We start from the raw sequence: 23,126 nt of genomic DNA on the forward strand, positions 1-23,126 counted from the left end.
AGGTTTTCATGGCAGGATGCATTTTGTCGCGTTCAGAAAATATCTGTTTCAGTGCTTTCTAAAAATACATTTAAGAGTTTCTCTGATTTTTAATAACCATGGCTATATCTGATGAGGGATCAGCATTCTGCTATTACAAACCTGAAATATCTTCAAGCCAGGATGCCTTCCCTGAAAAATCAGTCATTTGGAGATGAAGTCATTTAAAGCATTTTTTAAGGCATATCAAATTGGGATCAGAATAATCTGTACAAACTTCAAAGGTCTTTTATGACAGGCTTGGTTAAAATTGGTCAGGAGGCTTTTGAGAAACGAAAATAGCAATCATTGACAAACAGACAGATTTGTCTATTTTTGGTAATTTTGTAGTCATATATAGTGGATTGGCATTATCTGTACAAAACAGAAAGGCCTTTACACCAAAATACTGTGACAAGCCTGACTGAAACTGGTCTTGGAGCTTTTGAGAAGTTCCAAATAGTGATTGTTAACAGACTCTAAATGGATAATGGCAAATAAACAACACATCAACAAGGATAAACATTCAACTGTTTCTAAATTCCAATTAATATTTACACAGATACAGCTTAAAAGCAGTCTTATAATTATCCCTGTGAGCTTCTGAATGTTAATGATTGTTGTTTCCATTTTTGGCAAGAGTGCCACTTTCAAAAACATTTAGCCTGTATATCAATACTGCTGAAATGCTAATTCACATGGAACAGTACAGACCTCTTCTAAATTTGAATGTATATCAATACTGCTGAAATGCTAATTCACATGGAACAGTACAGACCTCTTCTAAATTTGAATGTATATCAATACTGCTGAAATGCTAATTCACATGGAACAGTACAGACCTCTTCTAAATTTGAATGTATATCAATACTGCTGAAATGCTAATTCACATGGAACAGTACAGACCTCTTCTAAATTTGCCTGTATATCAATAACGCTGGCATGCTAATTCACAAGGAACAGTACAGACCTCTTCTAAATTTGCCTGTATATCAATAATGCTGGCATGCTAATTCACATGGAACAGTACAGACCTCTTCTATATTTGAATTTATATCAATAATGATGACATGCTAATTCACATGGAACAGACCTCTTCTAAATTTGCCTGTATATCAATAATGCTGGCATGCTAATTCACATGGAACAGTACAGACCTCTTCTAAATTTGCCTGCATATCAATAATGCTGGCATGCTAATTCACATGGAACAGTACAGACCTCTTCTATATTTGAATGTATATCAATAATGATGACATGCTAATTCACATGGAACAGACCTCTTCTAAATTTGCCTGCATATCAATAATGCTGGCATGCTAATTCACATGGAACAGTACAGACCTCTTCTAAATTTGAATGTATATCAATAATGCTGGCATGCTAATTCACATGGAACAGTACAGACTTCTTCTAAATTTGAATGTAAATCAATAATGCTGGCATGCTAATTCACATGGAACAGTACAGACCTCTTCTAAATTAGCCTGTATATCAATAATGCTGGCATGCTAATTCACATGGAACAGTACAGACCTCTTCTAAATTAGCCTGTATATCAATAATGCTGGCATGCTAATTCACATGGAACAGTACAGACCTCTTCTAAATTTGCCTGTATATCAATAATGCTGGCATGCTAATTCACATGGAACAGTACAGACCTCTTCTAAATTTGAATGTATATCAATAATGCTGGCATGCTAATTCACATGGAACAGTACAGACCTCTTCTAAATTTGAATGTATATCAATAATGCTGGCATGCTAATTCACATGGAACAGACCTCTTCTAAATTTGCCTGTATATCAATATGCTGGCATGTTAATTCACATGGAACAGTACAGACTTCTTCTAAATTTGAATGTAAATCAATAATGCTGGCATGCTAATTCACATGGAATAGTACAGACCTCTTCTAAATTAGCCTGTATATCAATAATGCTGGCATGCTAATTCACATGGAACAGTACAGACCTCTTCTAAATTAGCCTGTATATCAATAATGCTGGCATGCTAATTCACATGGAACAGTACAGACCTCTTCTAAATTTGAATGTATATCAATAATGCTGGCATGCTAATTCACTTGGAACAGTACAGACCTCTTCTAAATTTGCCTGTACATGTATATCAATAATGCTGGCATGCTAATTCACATGGAGCAGTACAGACCTCTTCTAAATTTGCCTGTATATCAATAATGCTGGCATGCTAATTCACAAGGAACAGTACAGACCTCTTCTAAATTTGCCTGTATATCAATAATGCTGGCATGCTAATTCACATGGAACAGTACAGACCTCTTCTAAATTTGCCTGTATATCAATAATGCTGGCATGTTAATTCACATGGAACAGTACAGACCTCTGATGCCTGCATAGGCAAATATTGCTGATAATTCATGTGGCATCAATGTCTCACAGATCAATGAATCTCTCATTGTACCATTCTTTACTGTTCTTTTAATACAGGTTTCGCTTCCATAATAAAAACAAATAACGTAGAGCACAAGATGGTCAGGACTGACATATGAGGTCAAATTTACCCCTTGTGATTCTGCAAATAATTGTGTTTATAGATAGAAACTGCACTAAATTTGTTGATTTCTAATTTCAACAAAATGGCCTTTGTTCCTAAATGCTGAAAAGGAAAAGTTTTGTTGCTTTGATAATTAGTGACTATTATTACCACCAATAATTTCTAGATGACAAAAGCTAATCATTCAGAAGCACAGTATTCAGCTCAAGTCAGCATGACATCCAGTCATCAAGTCAGTATAACATGAGTCATGAAGTCAGCATTGCATCCAGTCATTGAGTCAGCATGACATCCAGTCATCAAGTCAGCATTGCACCCAGTCATTGCATTAGCATGACATCAATCATTGAGTCAGCATGACATTTAGTCATCATGACATCCAGTTGTCGAGTCAGCATGACATCCAATTTTTTAGTCAGCATGACATGTAGTCATCATGTCAGCATGACATCCAGTCATCATGACATCCAGTCATCATGTCAGCATGACATCCAATCATCAAGTCAGCATGACATACAGTCACCAAACAGTACAATGGCTTCCATCTCTGATTATGAAATGTATCTGCAAAGGTGCCAGACTAAAAAAAATAAGAAAAAAAGTTTATTACATAACGATGGGCATATCGTGTAAGAACTAAACATTGCCAATGAAGGAATAAGTTGTTGCAGAACGTGCAAAATGTCATTATACATTCACAGTTTGTGGTTGCTGTTGTTGTTGGGTTTAATGCAATTGTTCAGCACAAGGTAGGCTATACATGGTGGCCAGTATATATGGTGGAGGAAGAACCAGGAAAAACCCTGGAAAGAACCACCGATCCACAAGAAGCTACTGGCATGTTTTCTCACATACCCACATTTGCAAATCCATGACTCGAACCCTTACAAACAGAGGTGAGATGGCAATGATTCATAACTGTGAGCAATTTAGACCACCTGACCACTCAGGGCCCCCATTCTGAATTTAGAATGAATATTTCATGCACTCAGACAAAATGAAAAGTGAGAAAGTTCATGGACTACTACTGCAAAATTTTATATCAGAAAGATACAACAAACCTCATCAATACATGTGTACATTCTACTGCAACAAATGGGAAAGTGGAATCAGTGCACAGGGACAGTTACAGTCAGATTTCTTTGCCCAGATTTTACTGACAAAAGTGGTTCTGTACCATGATTAATGATAAATTTATAATTATTTTAAAAATATTGTTACATTAAGTCCATAACTCAATAACATTCCAGTGAGTTTTAAATAAATATATTCAATATTTAAAAGTCAGAAATGCCTTTCGTACTTTATATATAGTTATCACTCACATCTATGTGATCCCCCTCTAGAAAGCTCATCCCAGATCATATAAGAACATTTTCATGTTGTAGAAGGGTGACTTTATGAGAGGGAAAACTCTACTTAGTTTATAAACTATATACTGAATGAACATTAATCTGATTTTCAGAATTCACATTTTAAACTACATGCACAATTTATTTGACAGCTTACATCAAAATCTGGTATGATCATGTGAGATTTAGAAAAGGCATTTGATACAGTGAAGCATTTCATTTTATGTACAAAGTTATCTGCTGTAGAAGTAAAATCAATTGGTTTATATTCTCACTATCTTATAGTTATCAAACATACTCCAAATTGTTAATGTCTGTTAAATAACGACTGTAACCTGTGGGGTACCTCAGGCAACTATACTGGGGCCTCTTCTGTTCCTCTGTTACATAGGTTACATTGTTTTAAGCAGTTCCCCTGTTACATGGTTATAAGCAGTTCCCCTGTTACATGGTTATAAGCAGTTCCTTTGTTACATGGTTATAAGCAGTTCTTTTGTTACATAAGTTACATGGTTATAAGCAGTTATTGTGAATTACTTTAGTATGCTGAAGACCACCAAACACTTATGTCACACCAAGACCTTAATTCATATCACAAAAGTGGGGGAAAAAAATTGAATTATGTAATTTGTGGTTAGTTGATAAAAAAAACCTATCATTTTGTTTTGGTAAAACTGAGTGTATACTTATTTGTTCAAAAGCAAACTTAACGAGAACAAAGACAATGTCATCAAGTCACATAAATCAGTAAGATATTTAGGTCTTATCGTGGATCAACATTTATCTGGAGAGGCAATGGTATCTAATAGGTTTATGTTTTTTGTTACAGACAATGTAATTTTCTTAATCAATCTGAGAAGATAAATAAATATTTTGCACAGATTCAATGTCATTTAGACTATTCTCTTTCTCCACATGTTTCTAGAAAAACCAACTTCTCACTGCTCAAAATTCAATTTATTCGAAACTTTGAACCAAGATGATCAATATGTTAATTCAAGTAATGTGATGTTAAACGTTGAAAATAGAGTCTACAACTTAGACTAAACCAGGTCTACAACTTTACAAATAACTGTAGTTGAGCATTTATCCATCAGTTTCCTTGGAATACCTCAGGTAGTAATTATGAGTTTGTTGTGCCAAGAATAAATAGCATCACCTACACAATCTTGATTATAATGCACCCTCCCCCATGCTGTACCACCAAATATTAGGAGTATTACCAACAGAAAATGATTTAAAACTGGAGAAAAGTCTTACTTAACCAAACCAGCTGAAATAATAGAAGAAAAGAATTTAGCAGATAGAGTGGTCTTTTAAGGCAGTATTTCTGTATCTCTCTTGTGGAGTACAATCTGAGGTACTTCACTGTACTTCACCAAACCCTGAACATAGAATTGAACAAAAACTTGTACAACTGATGACAGAAAAGTAATGTCATTAGATCTTAACACAAAACAATGATACTGATGACAACAACGCCATTAGATCTTAACACAAATCAATAATACTGATGACAACGACATCATTAGATCTTAACACAAATCAATAATACTGATGACAACGTCATTAGATCTTAACACAAACCAATAATATGGATGACAATGTCATTAGATTTTAACACAAACCAATAATACTGATAACAACAATGTCATTAGATCTTAACACAAACCAATAATACTGATGACAACGATGTCATTAGATCTTAACACAAACCAAAAATACTGATGACAACGATGTCATTGGATCTTAACACAAACCAATAATACTGATGACAATGACATCATTAGATCTGAACACAAACCAATAATATTGATGACAACAATGTCACTGGATCTTAACACATATGAAAACATGTAATGCTCATGACAACAGCAATTCCACTACCACTGATGTAGGCAACACAAAAGAATTTACCTTTTATGTCAACAAGTTGACCCATGTCCTGGTGGACAACTGTGTCTGGACTGTTCTTCTGGGCTAACCGTGCAGCATGTCTTAGCCGAGCTTGTTCTCTTCGGAGAGATAAATCCTGCTCTGTCAAGGGTCTGAAATTAGACAATTACTGTATATACATATGTACAAGGCTAAATCCAACTACAAATTAAGATCTGCCATAGCAAAATGTGCCAGCTGATCTGTGCCTATGCAGTGGTATAATGTGCCAGCTGATCTGTGCCTATGCAGTGGTATAATGTGCCAGCTGATATGTGCCTATGCAGTGGTATAATGTCCCAGCTGATATGTGCCTATGCAGTGGTATAATGTCCCAGCTGATCTGTGCCTATGCAGTGGTATAATGTCCCAGCTGATATGTGCCTATGCAGTGGTATAATGTCCCAGCCGATATGTGCCTATGCAGTGGTATAATGTCCCAGCTGATCTGTGCCTATGCAGTAGTATAATGTCCCAGCTGATCTGTGCCTATGCAGTGGTATAATGTGCCAGCTGATCTGTGCCTATGCAGTGGTATAATGTCCCAGCTGATCTGTGCCTATGCAGTTTGTAAAGACTAATCTGCAGAACCAACAACATACATGTATAAACTGACCTGCTTGTGCATTATGCAATGGCAGATCAGAATCTAGCTTGTTTGCAGTTAGATCTAACATGAGTATAAACAGTATATCACAACAGAAATATAATTAAACATAATTATCAAATAAGGTAATATCATTAACCACAATTAAGAATGGACTAGAATGTCAATTATCCATTATTGATTTGGTCTAAAAACTAAATTTCAGTGAGTTTATGCTCCTTGCCAATGACCAAATGGGCCAGAAGTGGAATGTTACTTGTCTTACTTGAAATTTAATACTATGTTTAAATAAGCTACACTGTCTTCTGACCTGCTGCATGAACACTGGACCCATATCTTGGTACAGTACGCACCCTATAGTCATGAAGTCTATGGCCTTGAAGATGCCAAAAGTAGTTTCATAAATACCTGCTAAAAATGACACAAATGCATATCAAATTTCATCCTTTCATCTCAATGTGCTATCTGAATTACCAAACAGAAAAAAATAATGGTGTTGACATTTGAGTTTGACAATGAAAATAATACCCTATATGGTGTGGATCACATTCCTGGTTACACGTAATACATTCAAGTACCTATTTTCATCTTTGTATCCCAAGGAGTTTAAGAATTAAAATATGAAGATCTGGGCATGCATTCTGAGCCTTAAATGAAAGCATCGCTGTAAAATGTAACCTTGATTTAAGGTTGAAAGGTTGTGCAACCATCTTATGGAATGAATTGTCAAAGTTTCATAATTAGTCATCGAAAGTATGAAGAAAATCCTTTAAGAGGTTTAGCAATAAAGACATTAAAAAACCTTTTAACCTAAGCCTATACACAAATTTTCTATAACTCTGACCTTGACCCCAAGGTCATGGGCAAGCAGGCATAAGCAGAAGGTATTGTCCAAGTTTCATAAAGGATTTGGGAAGCTGGCAACTGGTACCAGAAGAGTCAGCCACCCCTCACTCTGTTTCATGGATGCATGCAAGAGGGACATGAAGGCATGCAACATTTCAGCTGATGGCTGGGAAGTGCACGTCGAGGACCAAGGCAAATGGATCCACAAGGGCATAGCAGTCACTGATGTGAGGACAGGCCAGCTGGCAGCAGAGAAACATGACAGAAAGATGAGTGTGGCAGCAACCCCAGCAATTCAGACTTCCCAATACATCTGCACCAACTGCAATAGGGACTGTCACTCGCACATAGGCCTGCACAGCCACAGCAGACAATGTCAAAACCCCAAAGACAGACGAAACTCCAAGGTCGCTACTCGTATGGTGTCCCAAGACTGAGCTCTCAATGATGAAAGCATCTAAGGTGCTGCTGTGGTGGCGCTATACAGTTTCGCATTTTGCATAGGGTTAGGATTTTAAAGAAAAAGAATGTTCCTGGCTTTCCTCACTGGTTATACTGGCTATTTAAAAAAGACCTTGTATATCTTAGATATAATGCAAAGAACCTTTAATTCCCTTTATTTTGGTGTATGATTGATGGGTGTACTATGAGTTATAGAGTATACAGCTTGGCCTTACTTCAAATGTGCACCTTTCAAAAAAGTGCTAGCTCTACTTGGTCATTTTCACTTCCTGAACTTCAGAGGTCAATTGTATAAAAAAGAGCTGATAACTTTTTTTACATTTTATATATTTGGTAATTCATTCATTGCACTTTCAGAAGCTGGTATTGTCTAGTCTGGCAAAATTCATTTTCCCTATTTTAATAGCTGCTATGTATAGTGTACTTTAGACTAATTCAGGCTGATTTTTTAACACAACGGAGCAGTCATTTTAGTTAGCAGTGTGCTTAAATCATGTAAAATTTCCAAAAGTACAATATCCAAAAGAAATATCATCCACATTACATTAATGTAGCATAGAGGTATGCAAACATTCTCTCCACTGTGCATGTTTTAATTGCAAACTACTTCACCTTACATACGTCACTCTCTCAAATGTATATATTATCTGGTGAGCGCCACCATAAAGAAGATGTAGGTATTATTTTTGTATGATTTAATTATGTTTATATGGCTGAAACATTTAAGTCACAAGCATCAAAACAATCCTTATGAATAATTCTCCTGCCTTTTTCCCCACAGAACAGTATTTATGAGTGTCAGAGTCTTTAACAAGTCCAGCCTCCCCACCCCCATGTTAAAAGTGAGCTATTTTAAGAATGCACATTACATTTTGTAAACATAGCAACCAATGTTATGCTGAATGACAGGAACATGAAACTAGCCAGAATTATTTCTGAGATATCAACAATGGATTTTACAATTAGAAAAGGGAGGTACTCATCAGCTTCATAAAGGTCAAAGGTCAAAGTATAAAATATTTGCCTATTGTTTAATATGGAAGAAGCGAATTCACTTTCTCTTCATTTATTTTTTTATTTCATTAAAAATAAATGAAAAGAAACATTTTCACCATATATTTCTGTCACTTATTGCAACAGTTTTAAATTTAAGTTGACTCTATTCCTATATTCTAAGTCTTCTAATTTCCCCATAATTAAGGTCACTACTCACACAAACATACCTCATGGCAAATTATGTAAGCAAGAGAAAAATGATCATAATTAGCTTATTTTCATGCTTAACATCAATATGAATGTACCATTTTATTCAGAACATCATACTTAATTATATGAAAATAAAAAAAATAATTGCAAACATTTTTTTATTTTGTTTAAGGTGGCGCTATACAGTTTCGCATTTTGCATAGGGTTAGGATTTTAAAGAAAAAGAATGTCCCAGGCTTTCCTCACTGGTTATACTGGCTATTTAAAAAAGACCTTGTATATCTTAGATATAATGCAAAGAACCTTTAATTCCCTTTATTTTGGTGTATGATTGATGGGTGTACTATGGGTTATAGAGTATACAGCTTGGCCTTACTTCAAATGTGCACCTTTCCAAAAAGTGCAAGCTCTACTTGGTCATTTTCACTTCCTGAACTTCAGAGGTAAATTGTATAAAAAAGAGCCAATAACTTTTTTTACATTTTATATATTTGGTAATTCATTCATTGCACTTTCAGAAGCTGGTATTGTCTAGTCTGGCAAAATTCATTTTTCGTATTTTAATAGCTGCTATGTATAGTGTACTTTAGACTAATTCAGACTGATTTTTTAACACAAGGGAACAGTCATTTTAGTTAACAGTGTGCTTAAATCATGTAAAATTTCCAAAAGTACAATATCCAAAAGAAATATCATCCACATTACATTAATGTAGCATAGAGGTATGCAAACATTCTCTCCACTGTGCATGTTTTAAATGCAAACTACTTCACCTTACATACGTCACTCTCTCAAAAGTACATATTATCTGGTGAGCGCCACCTGTAAAGTTAGTCTGCTTCCCTGTCTAATTTCACTAATTCTAATATGAAACCCAGATCCAAATGAAGCACAGATGAACAAATTATTTGGATATTTTTCCATAGTTTTTGCTTTTATGCCATTGATCTGTATTTTTAAGGGTAATTTTCATGAGACTTATGGCCAAATCGTAAGGATTGGCAGGTCTGAGTCTGCATCATTTTCATTGAGCACCAAGTAAACATTATAAAAGTGTTCTGATGAAAAATTGACATCGATATAACCTTCCACTTTAGAGAAACAGCAAGGATTTTTTGCAAAGGGGGGGGGGCAGTCATGGCCAGGAGAGTTAGTATAGTAAGCAGTCTGAAACTGAAGTAAATATTTACTAAGCATTTTGAACAGAACCTCGTGACATATTTTCAGCTTCATTTGCATGATTAAATTTGTCAGAATTTATATATCTGCAGTGTGATGATGAACTAAATACCTTGTACAAAGTATCAGGAAAAACAACAATTTCCATATATATTTCTGTCTGTAATGACCAGTTACAAAAGGAAGAAACTTCTGAGCTGACCCCACTGCTTTCCAAACATGTTTCTGTCTGCAATGACCAATTACAAAAGGGAGTAACTTTTAAGATGACCCCACAACTTGGTATGCAAGTCTTAAGATAGTGGGGAAAAAAATGGTATTTATTATTCTGCACAGACATTAATGCTAACTGATTTTCATATTCTGAACTATTCATAAATACTGAAAGGAAACTTAATAAAATATCTGGAGCTGTTTGCTTATATATTCCTGGTGGGTGTATCTGCAGCTTTATTTTATCTATGAGCTAAAATTGTGGTGGGTATAACTTTATGGAACAATATAGACATCTTATACACAATTTTTAACTTTGGTCTAAATGTACAACTGATGTTTAATGAAACTGATATGTCAGGATAGATTCAGCTCAGCTGGATGTGGAATTTTAAGTTTGATTCTTGGCTTTACTCTTGTCAACTTTAATTAATTTATGGACTCTTTATAACATTAGATCAGCGAGTCGATCCAAATTCCATAAAAATAACTTCCTTGATACATTAACAGAATATGAGGTAAAGATGTGAATTGTCTTAGGTAATGGGAAATTTGAATTATTGTAGAAATTACTTCTTTTCAGCCTTAATTAAGAGCAGTTTACTTTTCGTATCAATTTATACCCATAATGAAAGCATATCACAAATGCCACAGCATGCCAGTTCTTATCAATACCCATAATGAAAGCATATCACAAATGCCACAGAATGCTAGTTCTCATCAATACCCATAAAGAAAGCATATCACAAATGCCACTGAATGCCAGTTTGTATCAATACCCATAATGAAAGCATATCACAAATGCCACAGAATGCCAGTTCTTATCAATACCCATAATGAAAGCATATCACAAATGCCATAGAATGCCAGTTCTTATCAATACCCATAATGAAAGCATATCACAAATGCCACTGAATGCCAGTTCTTATCAATACCCATAATGAAAGCATATCACAAATGCCACAGAACGCCAGTTCTGGCATACAAGTGGATTAATCGTGTTTAAATGGAATCATTTCATGTTTCCATAGTCATGTAAACATTTGTGACAGCCTTCCATCTGTGTTACATAACGGCTGACCATTTCATTAAGCAGGCTTATCTAGTATTGTAAGAACACAGTCTATGTAACTATCTCCAACTATCTCCCAAACTGTTTACCATATTTAATTTACCTATTTTACTGATTGTTGATACAAATACTTTCCACAGGTAACAGTCTGAGAGAAATTGGATGAGAAATAGTGTCTAGATTTAGAGCACTAACAATTAAAGGTTATTACTTAATTCAACCTCCAAAGTGGTAAAAAGCTTAGTCAATCAGATAAAGATTACCTCATTAATATGCATAGATCCTGCTCAGTCTCAAACACATTTAACACCTTGATAGCAGAAGACTATTTAGCAAACATGATCAAAATCAGACAAGAAATATAGTTGCTGAAGTGGTGACAAGTTCAACCACTCAGATGCAAGGTCATGTGATTAAAATGCGTTAAATGAATGCATAATCATACTCAAGCAAGATCTTGATGGTATATGCCTATTTACCATGTTTGATCAAAATCCTATCTAAACTATGGTCTTGAGAGTGGTGAAAAAAACAACTGCCAATCACATGCTAGATCACTCATCAATATAATCTTTATAGTGTGAACAATCTCAGTCAAACTGATGAAAGATCACTTTATAAATATGCATTGATCTTGCTTATGATAAAAATCATTCAAAATCTTAACATTAGCCTATTTACCAAATGTGATTAAATATGGGTTGAAACACAGTTGCTCAAGTGATAAGAAGCTGAGAGTCAGTCATATGCATAATCACCTCATTAACATGCATGTTCACCTCATCAATATGCATGATCACCTCAGTAATATGCATATATCATGTTTATAATAAAATTCAATCAATATCTTAATGATAAAAGCTTATTTAGAAAGTTTAATAAAAATTTATTTATAAAAGGAGTTACTAAAGTGATGACAAGCTCAACCAATCAGATGCAAAATCACCTCAATAATATTCATGCATCTTGCACATAACTATACTCATCCATGACTTTAATGATTTGAGCCTATTTATCAAGTTTGATCAAAACTGTATTAGACATAATCATTATAGTGGTAACAAGCTCAGCCAATGACATAGAAGATCACATCATTAATATGCATGGATTATAAAACTCATGCAAGATCTTGATCAGCCAATCAGTGTAAGATCATCTCATAAATATGTAGGTAAGCCTCTTGCTCATTATCAAATTTATCCAAGATCTTGAAGAAACAAAGCCTATGTCCCAAGTTTGATCCAAATCTGATGAGAACTATGGTTTCCAGGGTGGCAAAAAGCTTAGCCAGTTAGATGCAAGATCACTTCATATGTATGGAATTCTCTCCTTCTTAGGACTGTCCAAGATCAAGATGATATAAACATTTATTCTAAAACTGATCTAAAGCAGTTACTAGCTTCCACACTCAGATGCAAGATTGCCTCATTAATATGCATGGATCATGCTCATTATCAAAACCCATCTAAAAGAGCGTGATGGGACAGGCCCATGTTTTGAGTCTGATCAAATTAGATCAGAATGGTAACAAACTCTCCAAGTTTGAGCAAATCCAACCCAGGTTATGGATTCCAGTTTGATAACAAGTTCAGCCAATCAGGTGCAAGATTGCTTCATTAATATGCATGAATCTTGTTTATTATTGAACCCCACCGAGAGATCTTGAGGACAAAGCCATTATTTTGGGTTTGATTAAATCAGATTAGTGGTAACATGCTCAACCAATCAGACATAAGCTTACCTCATAAATATGCTTGTATTTTGCTTTTTTTCGAATTTGTCCAAGACCTTGATGATATACATTCCAAGTTTGATCAAAACTGGACCAGAAATTGAGACACCTGAGAGGTAGCAAGGTCAACCAATCCAGTGTAAGAATACCTACCGGTATTTAACATGCATAGATCTTGCTCCTTATTGTACTTGTGTGAGATTTTGAGGCTACAAGCACATATACTAGGGCTGATCAAAATCAGAAATATGGATTACATAGTGCTAACAAACAACTGTCAATGGACTGACATGGATGACTGACAATACACAAGAATCACTGGACTATACCATAACCTCAGTTGGCCATAACCTCAGTTGGTCTGATGTCCAGGTGATCTAATAAACAAATGCATGCTGATCCAGTAAATGTATGTCATCCATACTGAGAACCAAATTATTTTATCAAACTATGCTTAGTGCTAGTCCTAATATGCATACACCAATGATATTGAAGCAAAGTAGATATCTGGTTCAAGAGCTAATGTTACATCAAGTTTTATAATGTTAAAAATACAGCACTGACCATCTACTCGTCAAAAGGGGGAGGGATTTTCCTTTTAGCTGAAATAATTTTTGTTTCTTTCCTATCAAAGAATGAATTTTTCTCCCCACCAAAAAACCTTGAGACAAACAAAATAATGGAATGAGCAAAACCATTTTGTTCTGCAAAGAGGCAATAGGAATCTATTTTCTTAAAAATGCAGCACCCGTCCATTCCTCCTTTCCACCCCCACCAATCATTTTGTGTATAAATATCACAATAAAAGCTCACATGTTCATGGGAAAAAATCGGAAACAGTTGAGCAAGGCCATAGATCATGTAGTCTTACATAAGGCTGACAAAATAGCACTCAGAAAGGTCAGGTGGAGCTCTGCTGTTGATACTGCCTGTGCCAAATGGGATGAAGAAAATGATACAAGAACATTATGTATGATTAACATATATAACTCGATCAGGTTTATTGTACATAAATATAATCATAACCACAGTATGGGTGATGCAATATGTGGATCCAACAGAGTGGGGGGGACTGTGCACTTATTTCAAATCCCCTTACTTATTTATTAAGTTTTCAAGCACATACATTTTCTTTCATTACGTTCCATGTCATAAACAACAGTAAAGTGTGTGGGATTGTTTTTTACTGCCTATTCCTTTATCCAGTATGTGCCAGATTTGATCTTTTTGTTCCCCTCTTTCTGACTTAACCATTTTTTTCTCTGAAAGATTCATACTGTTTTCTGTCATTAGTAAAGTGAGTTTGAGAGAGCACTGATTTGGAAAATTTTAATCCTGAAATATATACACGTACTTTCTGGTTGCAAAACACTGCCTCTGCCTGTATCAATTCTTCCCAATTTAAAAGCACAGCTGCATCCTTAGGAAAAGAGACTCAAGAGACTGAAGTGGGTATGATACTGCTTACCTGGCTTGCATAACTTGACCACCAATCCTTATGTCACATTGTAACAACACAACCCTATGTAAACATCTCCCAACCTTTATATGATGTCAATTTTATTGATACTTTATTTTACCATAATTTGATACAAATTCTGTTCAAAGACAGAAGCTTAGATTATGTTCCATAGTTTTCACAAAACTGCACTTCCCCCCACTTCCCCCCACATACTGTCTGACGCATGACATTCAATCTTTACAGTGAAAACTATCCATTACTGTGACCGTTTTCATCTACTATAATCCAAAATAGAATTCTCTGTACAGCTTAAGGTTTATATTTCAATTTTAAACCAGAATTATTCCACACCCATTTAAATCCAGCTTGAAAACAAAAACAAAAAGGTCCTGACAATAGTGGAATACCAGTACATGTATTTTGCTCTGTTTCTGTTCAAACAAATTTTCCACAACTACCCTCATATAAAAATTAACATATGTTAATTAAAAATTTCTTTGCACAAAATTTTAAGAAAATCTTAACAGCAGAACTTTTTAAGTTTAATCACAAACATCGGATACCATTTTTTGTTTTCTAATACCAGGCATTCAATTCTAGCATGTAGATTTGCATTTAAACCCTGCATTAATCATCGAAAGTTTAACATCCATAACATCTAGAACATACTGATTCCTTAAACAAAAATAATCCAAATCAACACAGCATTCCTGGAATCTGCTTTAAATAACAAAAAATCCTATTATTAAAATGCTATAATTCATTTTTATTTGTAAATTCTGGCAAATAAGGAACAACTTGGGAGTTGAACCTAAGTGGCCCTTAAAAGTCTCAAAGCATCAACAACTAGTTTTTCATACTTATTTTTCAAATATACTTTTTTCAACCCACGACCTCCTGCATCCAAGGTGGACACTCTAACCACATAGGCACCAGAGTGATTCCTGAAAAATCTCTTCAGCTTTGACAATTAGGGTTATTTCAGATTTATTTTTTAAATATTGTTTTCTTTTCAATAACATGTGTACAATTTCCTATGTTATAAAAGCATTATGCATCACAATGAAACAAATACAACCACTCCGGTGGCCTAAGTGTGTCTGCCACAAAAATGGGATGCCACAGCTTTGAACCCGGGCTGAGTCATACCAAAGACTTCATAGTGATATGATTGAAAAATTGTTAAAGCTATGTTAAAAATCCAAATCACACACCACAAATACATGTAATCAAGCAATAATACCATATACACTCGCATATAAGTATAGTAAACTGCAAACAACAAATGCATAATGCACCTGCAGATCAATGTCTATGTTTTTTTATTCTACTGATTACTCTATTGATTACTCTTAACAAACTGACCAGACCCCAATCTGGGCCTGGGCAGTTTGCAGTTGGACTCACCTTATAAGTGAGTACACATGATATGTATGAAACCTCGCCATCATAAAACTCATGGGATATCTTGATGACAGCCAGCCATTTACTATGCCTGACCAAATTTGATTTAATCTACGTGATAACAAACTCAGCCAATCTGACGAATTAAAACCAAATTACTATTCAGGAATCCCACTCATTGATTACTCTATTGATTACTATTCAGGAATCCCACTCATTGATTACTCTTTTGATTACTATTCAGGAATCCCACTCACTGATTACTCTATTGATTACTATTCAGGAATCCCATTCATTGATTACTCTATTGATTACTATTCAGGAATCCCATTCATTGATTACTCTATTGATTACTATTCAGGAATCCCACTCATAATCAACAGAGATCTTGATGATGTAAGCTTATATTCCAAGTTTTATCACAACTGGACAAGATATGTTACCATCAGAGATGTAACAAGCTAACCAATCAGATGCAAGGTCACCTCATTAATATGCATGGATCATGCTAATTTAAGAACTGTTTAATACATAAACTTTGATTATACTCAGCTCATGACATCATATGTAAATGAACCGACTGGGCTTAACCACAAAATTTTCCACTTATTACACATTGTCAAGCATTTATTGGGTGCTGTTAAGCACACGTAGGACCAAATAAGTCAATTGCTAGGTGTGCGTGTGATTTGGAATTTTAATGTAGCTTTAACAACTTCAGTCATATCACTATGATGTCTGTAGTGCAGTTTATAGTGCTGATTAGCACTGGGGCATGATGCTGAAGTCATGTGGCATCATGCCCTACCCAGTCACATTATCCTGACACCAGGCCAACCAGTCTTAATACTAACCTCTTAATGCTGATGCAAAACAAGGAAGCTGTATGTACCATTGTTATAGTCTCAGGTATATCTCTGACAGGGTTTGAACCTGCAACCTCTCACATCCAAGGCAGACACTCTTACCAATTAGATTACAAGAACAGTGAAGGATGTAGAACACATCATGTCATACAATGTATTTATGTGTGATTCAGTCACAAAAATAACTGAAGTAAGAATTCTCTTCAAACCTATTTGTAGTCACTTCACGTTTGTGAAAAGCAATTTAAATACAATAAAATAAGTAACAACTGGACGTAAAAAATAAATTAGTGTTTATACTGTTGAATACTGGGGTCTTGCCCACAGCTTATTAAAAATTGGGTAACAATTTCATCCAATCAGGTGCAAGACTCTAGTAAAGATAAGAATTCTTATATAAAACATAATCAATTTACAACATAAAATATGATTTGGGATTCATTTAATATATAAAATATCTTTTATCACAAGGGAGATCTCACTAGTATGAGTTTTCAACACAGATGTTTTTTTTTTTTTAATGAAGTAGTGGAAGGCAAGAAGAATTCTGTATGCTTTATGCACATAAAACATTAAGACACTATTTATTTTTTTGGAGGTGAGTGGAAGGGAAAACGGAATTATTTTTCTTAACTTCTGGCCCCCATACAGCTTTTTAAAAACTTACCTTGCTCAGGTTTGCATAAAAAACAAAACCAATTCTAGCCATCACATTAACTGGAAATTCTTTTATCAAGATAAAAGAAATTTCTTTTATCCCAGTTGGAAAGTAAGTACCATACCCCCCTCCCCAATTTCATTGGTCGCTTACATATTTGAAAAACTTAGGATTTGTATGAAATCTACACAAATGTATCAACATGGTTTACCACTCTATGCCTTACGAAAATAGCAAATTCTCATATGGGTAAATTTGATATTGTTCAGCCTGCAGTTTTATCTGTGCCTGTGACCCTTTCAAATTATTTTAAACTTTTTGAACTCAAGCCGTACATAACATTCAAGGTCCAACAAATTCTAAAATAAGATGGTAGCCCAGCAGGCTACCAGTAAAAGAACCTTGTCATCCTGATAAATTTCAGTAGCCCACTAGACTACCTGGTTGCAAGGTAATGTAACCCAGATAAACTTGATCACAAAACAAGCATTAAGTTTTCTTTACAATTAGATGATTAAAAGTATTCCCTGGAAATGCCTAAAATGGATGACCTTCATGGGCTTTGCCCTCTTGGCATAAACACAAACTGAAAGACCGATATAGTTATTTTCCTACAGAAACAACAGGACTCCTTTCCTATATGATGAATTTAGGTACCAATAAAAATGCTGTTTTCTCCAAACAACAAAAATGTATGCACAAAAATATAAATCATCTGACTATTTATTTACAACTTGGTTGAAGCCATCATAAATTATGACTGTTGTTGATTTTATGAATTATGTTCAACAAAAACTATTGATGCAATTCATAATGTGTAAATTCCGAGTTTTCTGAACTAGAGACATGATAACTTATGCCTCACAGTAAAAATTTTACCATACAAAATTTATCCAATTTTTCAAATCCTTGACATCATTAATAATTTTATGACCAGAAAATTAATTTGGTGTTATATGTATAATGTACTTCATGAAAGGTGGTCTGACTATGCAAAGGTATACTCGATGACTCCCATGGACAGTGAAATAATGACGGAATTCTGTGCTAACATGTTTTGGACACAGCACTGTTTAACACTTCAGTAAAATATGAATCCTATTAAACCACCAGGAATGTTTATGGATTCCATGATAATGGTTGACTTTTATTTTGATAATGTCATCATAATTTACTTAACTGAAGTTCATGGTTTTGTTTTATGCCCCATCAAATTAGGATTTCACATCAAACATAACCAATCATAATGTGTTTTTACCTACAAATAATCATAGTGCAGCATGCTTGAAATGAAGTTTAATAACTGGGGGGGGGGGATTACTTTAACACAACACAACTGGAAAAGCATTTTTATTGCTTCTGTAATTCTGTAATCAGCATTTTAAAATAGGACCACTGTAGATTTATCTCTTTTACAAAATATAAAGTTGAAGTTATCAAACAGAAATTATAAAACCAATAAGGTCATAACTACCTGATTCCCTGACCCAGAAAACTTACAATGTTAAGGTGCTTTTCTGTACCTATGTCAAACCAAGCATATAGCATTATCAAGCTCTCAAGACAAGCTATTAAAGAGTACTCGAGAAGGTGAGTAAAAAATACTGCATGGTAAGCTCAGCGAGACTCAAGCAAATATTTGTAAACATACCAATGTAAGGCTTAAAATTTTATGCAAAAAATATTACATCAATTTAAGAAGTAAACCAGCAATAACCTGCAGCCTCTTGTCCCAGACTAAAACTGATTACTTCCTTGCCCCAAATGCATATCCTCCAAGATTTACGGACGGATTGGTGTTAAAAGGAACATCAACACATGAGAGTTTATATAATACTGATACAATTGGAGTAGTGTCCTGCCCTGAGACACACCACAGCAGCTGACCTAGAATGCTCAGGGCAGGATTCAAACATGCACCCTTCTGGCTGCAAGATGATGCAACTCCCAAAACCATACAGAGTATGTTTGAAGTGGCATTATTTCACATAAAGTTGTCTTGTAAAACTAAAGATATTACACGGAAACGATGGCATGAATAAACAGACAGATGGACATGACTATAATACAATATGCTCTGTCAAATTACTAGCCTGTTAAATACAAGAGTCCCCAGAGGGAACTGAAGCACTTCACTGCTCAAAAGATTGTCTATGAATTGATAAAAGCCATTTCTTATTTTTAACTGATGAGTGTTGAAACTTCTCTCATCTTCTTTTGGAGTAACAAGATTTTCAAGACGACTACTGTAGGGGCCAAATTTGATGTCAGATCAGCATCATTTTCATTTAGGTCTAAACAGCATGCCTATTTTGTTGTAACTTACAATGCCTAGGACTTCATTTTAACAGTTCAAATCTGCAGTCACAAGTTACCGTATGTGTGGCAACTGTTTTTCCCACGTTTTATGCCCCACCTTATTTCCTTAGGTTTAAGTCTTAATGCATGTAAAACTGTTTACTGAATAAAATATTTATTCTGAATTAGTTCTTTAGGGCCACATATACTGCATGGTATATTTTGTTTTATTCCTTGTTTTAATTTAATCATGGTAATTAAACTTTACATATACGGTAGAGGAATGTCAGGTGTTAACTGGTTGAGTTTCTTTGGCGGAAATGGAGATGCGATTTTGTTTGCAGAGAAAATTTCACAGTATTCACAGTGATCATTCATTTAAGCTAACTGGTGACAATTTTATGCTTTTAATTTTTTTATATACTATAGTACTGTTGTAGTTGTTTAAAAACATCTGAAATTTATGTGAATGTTTAATCTTAACGTTCTATTTACTGAAGAAAAAAACTGTCACGTGATATTAATTATTTCGTCCAGTGCTGGATTTAGAGGGGTGTGTGTGTGATTTGGATTTTTAATGTAGCTTTAACAATTTTTCAGTCATACCGCTACTATGTCTGCAGTGTGGTAGTTTAGACATAGTGAGGTCCTAAGCTATGGGAAGCTTTAGAGGCCCTATTTGGTATAAAATAAAATTGAGAGGCCCCTTCAGATGGTGAGTTCAGACTGTGAGGCCCTAAGCTGTAGCTTGTTTAGCTTATGCCTAAATCTGGCACAGATTTCATCACTATAATATTCACAAGTGATAAAATAGAATATGGCATCTGTAGATTGCATACGTTACATCTATGAACGTTTTTTTTTTCTTCTTCTGACAAATGAAAATTGACATATAATGTAATAATCGGGACTTTGCTGCGAAAATTTTTGAGATATTACAAGATCGGAAGGTAGATGAGGAAATACCCCCAAAATCAGGAGGTTTTTCTCCTGGCTTGTGAGTTAACAGGTATGAAATGTCTGAGCTTGTGGAATTTCAGTCAGGGCTTGAGTTTATTTAAGTCACCAGCCCGGGGCCTGTGCCTAAATTTTTTTATTTGAGCACTGACCAGTACAGTACATAAACTATTATATCCGACAGCAGATTCATCTTTTGAATGTGCAACCCAAATCTGGTCTACTCCTGTTTGTTTTGCTCGCCATGTTTATGTTTGTATTCTAGGACTGGCTAGTATTGCGTCACGGGACCACGTGATCTGTTGTCTCATCAAAACTCGGAAAACTCAGCAATTTACGGAATCGTGGTATCTTCCACGCAATAAAATCACCACCCGCTTACGATATTTAATTTATAAACATTACAGTCGAATTAAAATCTGTAGAGAATTACATACGTAAAAGGAAAATTTTGATTTCTGGTCTCCTTTAAGCAACTCAATTTTTTAAAAAAAAAGACAAAGTCAATAACATCCATTTTCTTTGAAGCATTTAATAAACTTACAAAAATAGTTGGTAGATTTAGTATCGTCCAATAACATCAGCATACACATATGTGCCAACACTCACATACTCACAATCAGTGTGTGTGTGATTTGGATTTTTAACGTAGCTTTAACAATTCTCCAGTCATATCACAATGATGTCTGCAGTGTGGCAGTTTATAGTGATGTCTAGCACTGGGGCATCATGAAGCAGACATGTAGCATGATGTCCAACCCAGTTATATTATCCTGACACCAGTCTGACCAGTCCTAGCAATGACCTCTTAATGATGAGCATCAAGCAACTCAGTTGCTAGTATGATTTTGGTATGACTCAGCTGGGGTTCGAACCCGTGACCTCACCCATCAAGGTGGATGCTCTAACCTCTCAGGTACTCACAACCAGGCATTAAATATATAGTATATACCCCCCTCAAGATTTTGCCATTAAAATTCATTGGATAGTAGATTATTTTCTTAATTAGAGGCAGTCTTTGCTCAGTGGTTCCGTAGATAGCTTTGAAGGTACTGGATGCGTCAGTTCTGTTTTTTGCACTCGTTACAGACTGGATGATACTGTTGTTCAAACTTTCCGAAGTTCTGGTTGAATTTTTTCTCAGCACAGAAATGATCCTTCCACAAATGCATTGCTTTGAGGGAGTGTGAAATATGGTGGTTGATGCTGCTAAATCAATGAATGTTGTATACTGCAGAATGATGTCAATATGGTGTTTGCAATGTATGCAAAAAAATAAAATGATTCCCTCTGCTGTTGCACTTGACAAAGTAATTTAGGTTTGCTGGGTTTTGCTGACTTTGCAGATGATTCAGCCTTTCTAGAATCACATCTGCATTTCAAAAATTTTCCCTTCAATAATAAATCACACTTGTACATGATTCCAACTAATGAAATGATATTTTGTGTTTTATATACTGAGTGAAATGCGAGTTCACTGCTGCTTATCATGAACTTGCCAATAATCTTTAATAATAATGGCATTCTCATTCCAGGTAACAATGTGTAATAACTAAATGTGCATCTGGGGACTTACATAACTTCAAATGATTGGGCTGTTCAACTTTACCTATGCAAATCACCTTAATGGATGCATCCATAACAATCTTCAAAGAAGTTAACTCCACTTCACCCTAGCTATTCTCAGCCAATTAAGAAATCTGTGAAACAGTAGCTGCTTATGTGTGACCACCTTAAGTAACTTTAAGTGACTTTGGTCTATTGTATAAGCTGCCTCGAGATAGTTTTACATCGGCTCTAAGCAGGACTGTTTACGGTTTATACAGACCATATGCTATGATATATACTGCTGTTGTCAAAAACCTTTCACTCTCTGTGAATATTTTTTATTGTTTTCTATGACTGTTGATTATTAACTCATTAGAGACTGGATGGTATTGTTGTTCAAATTTCCTTGAAGATCTTGTTGAATTTTTCTCATCACAGAAATGATCTTTCCACAACTGCATCATTTCATGACAAGTATGTAATTCTGGTTTCCTGAACAACCCATTTTTTTAAAAAGAGTTTTGAAGAAAAAAAATGTAAACAATCAAACAAATGCACCATGTATACTCACTTATAAGAAAATTTGACTATAATCACACACATTATTTAGGGCTAAAAAACCTAAAAGTTGAGGTGTATTTTGTAAGGGTTGACATGTCATCAGTGAGTCAGATATGCACTTTTGAAAAATAAACAAGCCTAGATGGATAAGGAAAAAAACAGAACGATCCACGTTAAAATAAAATTATATTACTGAGTCGAACATAGC

The 23,126-nt window shown here is 34.9% G+C and overlaps 1 protein-coding gene across 1 annotated transcript in view; it reads right to left on the reverse strand.

Annotated features, from left to right (window-relative positions):
- Nucleotides 1-23,126, reverse strand: part of LOC149801802 (elongation factor-like GTPase 1) — a 139,602-nt gene that overhangs the window by 39,655 nt on the left and 76,821 nt on the right. The window contains exon 15 of the mRNA XM_089956149.1: nucleotides 5,830-5,960. Coding sequence (XP_089812275.1) covers nucleotides 5,830-5,960 — 131 coding nt within the window. The remainder of the gene's footprint in view (nucleotides 1-5,829; nucleotides 5,961-23,126) is intronic.

The sequence above is a fragment of the Sinohyriopsis cumingii genome, chromosome 4 (assembly GCF_028554795.1).
Source record: "Sinohyriopsis cumingii isolate HCF-2022 chromosome 4, ASM2855479v2, whole genome shotgun sequence".
NCBI classification, from domain to species: domain Eukaryota; kingdom Metazoa; phylum Mollusca; class Bivalvia; order Unionida; family Unionidae; genus Sinohyriopsis; species Sinohyriopsis cumingii.